The sequence below is a fragment of the Coffea eugenioides genome, chromosome 6, assembly GCF_003713205.1.
Source record: "Coffea eugenioides isolate CCC68of chromosome 6, Ceug_1.0, whole genome shotgun sequence".
Taxonomy (NCBI): domain Eukaryota; kingdom Viridiplantae; phylum Streptophyta; class Magnoliopsida; order Gentianales; family Rubiaceae; genus Coffea; species Coffea eugenioides.
This window is the reverse complement of record NC_040040.1, coordinates 371,522-375,969: the sequence shown is the minus strand read 5'-3', so window position 1 is coordinate 375,969 and position 4,448 is coordinate 371,522. Positions and strand designations below refer to the sequence as shown.

Below are 4,448 nucleotides of genomic sequence, written 5' to 3'. Positions count from 1 at the left end.
TTACAACTAAACATAACTTGAATTATTTATAAACACATACAATGTGTCCCGATCAGTAGTTAATATGAATAACAAAAAATAGGTTAGGATTGATTTTCTGTGGTGACGTAGGTATCCAAATCAAATTAAAATCCAAATAAAAATGAATTAATATTTACATTTGTATATCACCAAGGATTTTGCCCACAAGCACGCAAGGATTTTCCATACCGTCTTTCCCCTCCACCACATTAACAAATTTTTTTCTACCAAGACTTCAAGTCGTCGTCCTTTTATCACCTTTGTATGGTTCCATCCTACTTCCTACAAACACAGAACATTGAAGTGATGCTTTTTGTAAGTGTATAAATAAGGCCACCTGGCCATCTGAACTTCCCATATCAAATAAACCAACAATACCAAAGAAATCCAATGGAGCATCATCTTCTTTGTGCTTCTTCATCTTTACTGTTACTCTTCTTATTCAGTTCTATTCCTGTAACCAGCCAATTCACTTTTGGCAGCAGCAAACAAGCTCATAATTATGCGAATGTCTCATGTATTGAGAATGAACGACAAGCTCTTCTTCAATTCAAGCATGGGTTGATAGATGAATCAAATCGTCTGTCTTCTTGGATTGGAGAAGGATGTTGCTCATGGGAAGGCATTAGTTGCCGCAGAACCACTGGTAGTGTTTTGAAACTTGATCTACGCAATACGGTGCCACTCTATTCTTATGATGTTGGTTATCACTGCACAAATTGCTTAGGAGGCCAATTGAGTCCATCTTTGGTCAATTTGACCAATTTGCGATACTTGGATTTGAGTGTGAATAATTTTTCAACATTCCAAGTTCCCGCATTCTTGGGATTGTTGAAAAACTTGAGATACCTCAATCTCTCAAGCGCAGGATTTCGTGGTGAAATTCCCCACCATTTAGGAAACCTCTCGCATTTACGGTATTTGGATCTTGGAGATTCAAGTTCCTCCCCAGCAAGTAATTGGTTGAGCACTAAGGATCTCGGGTGGGTTGCTGGGCTTTCTTCTCTAGAAGGCCTAGTCCTGTCCAGGGTGAGCCTTACAGCCGCTCAAGATGGGTTACAGTCAGTTAACATGCTTCCTTCACTAACAACACTAGACTTGAATGGGTGTGGTCTTTTCATCCATCCTCATCTTTCACATGTCAATTTCACATCTCTTGCTTCCCTTGACCTCGGTGAAAATAATTTCAGCAACTACACGGCCCCTCCTTGGCTCTGTAATCTTACTGGCCTCCATGATCTTCGTCTTGGTCATAATAATCTTTCTGATCCAATTCATGGTCTGTTTGATCAAATGATCTCTCTAGTTCATCTCGATCTATCTTCAAACCGCTTTGATGCTTCAACGTTGAAATCACTTTGTAATGTAAGCAGTCTTACTTATTTGGATCTGAGGGATAATAATGTGCAAGGGTCAATACCAAGTGAAATAGGCCAACTTATAAATCTTACTTATTTGGATATGAGGTTTAATAATTTGCAAGGGTCAATACCAAGTGAAATAAGCCAACTTATAAATCTTACTTATTTGGATCTGAGGGATAATAATGTGCAAGGGTCAATACCAAGTGAAATAGGCCAGCTTTCAAAATTAACAAACCTATCATTGTCTGGTAACAGCTTAAATGGTACCATACCGACCAATCTTTGGCAACTGACGAAGCTACAAGATTTTGACATTGGTTACAATTCATTAACTGGTGTCCTATCTGAAGACCATTTTTCGAAACTCCGAGAGCTAAAGTCACTGGACCTATCTGGAAGCTCACTTGCTCTGAACGTGAGCTCCTCGTGGGTTCCCCCTTTTCAACTCCGACGAATTCGGATGGGATCCATCATTGTGGGACCCAGGTTTCCAGCTTGGCTTCGGACTCAGAAGGAGGTTGAGGTGTTACACATGCGGAACGCGAGCATTTCAGATGCCATACCCAGCTGGTTTCGAGTGCTTTGTCATAATATTACGTCAGTAGATCTCTCCAGCAACAGCCTAACTGGAAATCCTTTGGAGTTCAAATTTAATGGATCTCTCCAGCAACACAATTTTCTTACTGGACATATTCCGCAGCTTGAAGTTGGTCAAACGGTTGTACCTGCGCTGTCGTCTCTCTTACTAAATGATAACCGTTTTACAGGTACTATCCCTGAAGACTTGTGCAAGTCGGAATATTTGTCAGAATTGGATCTATCCAACAATCTTCTGTCCGGAAGAGTTCCTCTGTGTCTAGGAAACTTGCGATACCTGGATACCCTAAACTTGGCAAATAACAGTCTATCCGGTCAAATTCCGAGTTCACTGGGTAACTTGTGGCGACTTGATGCTCTGCATTTGAATGGAAACAAATTCGTTGGGAAGCTCCCTACCTCAATGCAGCATCTGAGAAATTTGCAAACTCTTGATCTCGGTGACAATGGATTGAAGGATATTATACCAGCTTGGATTGGGGAAAGGTTATCAAATTTAAGGTTTCTAAGATTTCAGTCAAATAACTTCCACGGACCTATTTCCGATACACTCTGCCAACTCTCATATCTTCAAGTTCTGAACTTAGCACATAATAACTTGAGTGGATTTATTCCTCACTGCTTTAACAACATTAGTGCCATGGTATCCTCACTGCTACATGGAGATGGTGGCGTTGATTCACAAGAAAGCCTTGAAGACATTAAGGGAGGAAGAGAAGTTGAGTATGACGTATGGAGCCTTTTGCTTGTTAGATCCGTAAGCCTCTCAGCAAATAATTTAGTTGGCGAGATCCCTGATGAGATAATGGAGCTGGTTCAATTGCAATTTTTTAATCTTTCACAAAATCACTTGACTGGAAGGATCCCCAAGAAGATTGGCAACTTGAAGCAACTTGAGGCGCTTGATCTATCAATGAATGCCTTCGGTGCAATCCCTGAAACCTTATCTGATTTGTACTCGTTGAGCTTCCTGAATTTGTCACACAATACACTTTCAGGGCCAATACCATCAGGAAATCAGCTTCAAACCTTGACCGATCCATCCATCTATGAAGGAAACAGTGGACTCTGTGGCAACCCTCCAAACAACTGCTGGGAACACAAATTGCCTGCCAAAAATGGGCCTATTGATGATGTAAACCGTGTGAATGTCTATGAAATAGGGGAGAAGTGCCTAAAATTTAGAAAGAAAAATAAAGATATCTTATGTAAGTATTCTTTTTCTTTTTCTTTTTCTTTTTTCTGAAGGAGCTATTGAGTGAGTAATTTTATCACATACAATTCTCAGTGCATGTGAGTTTCCTTTACGCAACAAACCAAAACGTTAACTCGAAGCAGGCTTGCTTAGTGCGAACATTCTCCAACTCGAACGAAATTTGATTAACAAATAGTTCCTATTTTGGTTCTGTAACGTTTGCCAAGACATGTTTCTTTGGAACTACGTACGGTCAACTGCTATATATATATATATATATATGACTGTAATTCCATATAGTTTTTAATTGTTCGGAAAATCTGAAGAATTTTAAAGTTTTTTTTTTGCCCTTTTTGCATTGAGGGTTGCTAGAGAACAGGCAGAATCTGCACCTCTCCCGTTGGGAAATTTTTTTCTTTTCTTTTATGTTTCAGATCGAAATATATATATATGCTGACCCACTATATAATATATATCCTCAAAATCCAAGCTATAAAAAGCACAAAAAAAAAAGGGAGTGAAGATTTGAGAATATTTACCACACAAAGAAAATTCATTGCAGAAGAGGAATAACCAGCTTCATTTTTTTCTACACTCTCCAAGTTACAAATAACCAGCTCATCTAATTAACAACAAACGAGCTTAATTTGTTGGATGTGAAACATTATAATGGGCGACTAAACAATAAAACCAGAGACTAATTTAAAAAATCACCAAAAAAAAAAAAAAAACTTGTCTCAAATAACATTATTGTTGGAAACATTTTATTTTAATGGAGCTTGGTTTGATATATGTAAGCAAGGGAAAAATGTTAGTAATTCAAAAAGCTTAATTAATTCTCATTTCGATAAGTTACTTATTTAAAGAAATCTAAAACTGCTTAACGAATCTACTATAAACTTAAAGCAAATAAAAGAGGGAGTAGGATTAAAGCTGAGGAGCATATCATCGTCCGTCGTGGACGTGAAGTGCTTTTGTCTGGGCACTTGACGACAGACCGGGCCGGCTTGATAGTTGATAGAGGCCGGTGAGTGGTGAGCCCCCCAGGCCCCAACTTGACCAATTACTTTTCCGAGTTACGCCTCACCGGCGTCGTTCACGCCTTCCGGCTATTTTCTACAATGCACGTGTTCTTTACGACGTGGAGGTGACGTGTTTCCTGGTGGCTTTATATACAAAGATTCTTTTGGTTTCCTTTTCTTTTTGCTGCTTCTTTTTAATTTTTTTTCCCTTTTGGAAAAGAAATGCATAAAATATTTGTATGATCTTTT

The 4,448-nt window shown here is 38.9% G+C and overlaps 1 protein-coding gene across 1 annotated transcript in view; it reads left to right on the top strand.

The window, feature by feature from the left end:
• Positions 1-411: 411 nt before the first annotated feature.
• Positions 412-4,448, top strand: part of LOC113776299 (receptor-like protein EIX2) — a 19,560-nt gene continuing 15,523 nt past the window's right edge. Inside the window, exon 1 of the mRNA XM_027321428.1 lies at positions 412-3,152. Within this exon, the coding sequence (XP_027177229.1) occupies positions 412-3,152 (2,741 nt within the window). The remainder of the gene's footprint in view (positions 3,153-4,448) is intronic.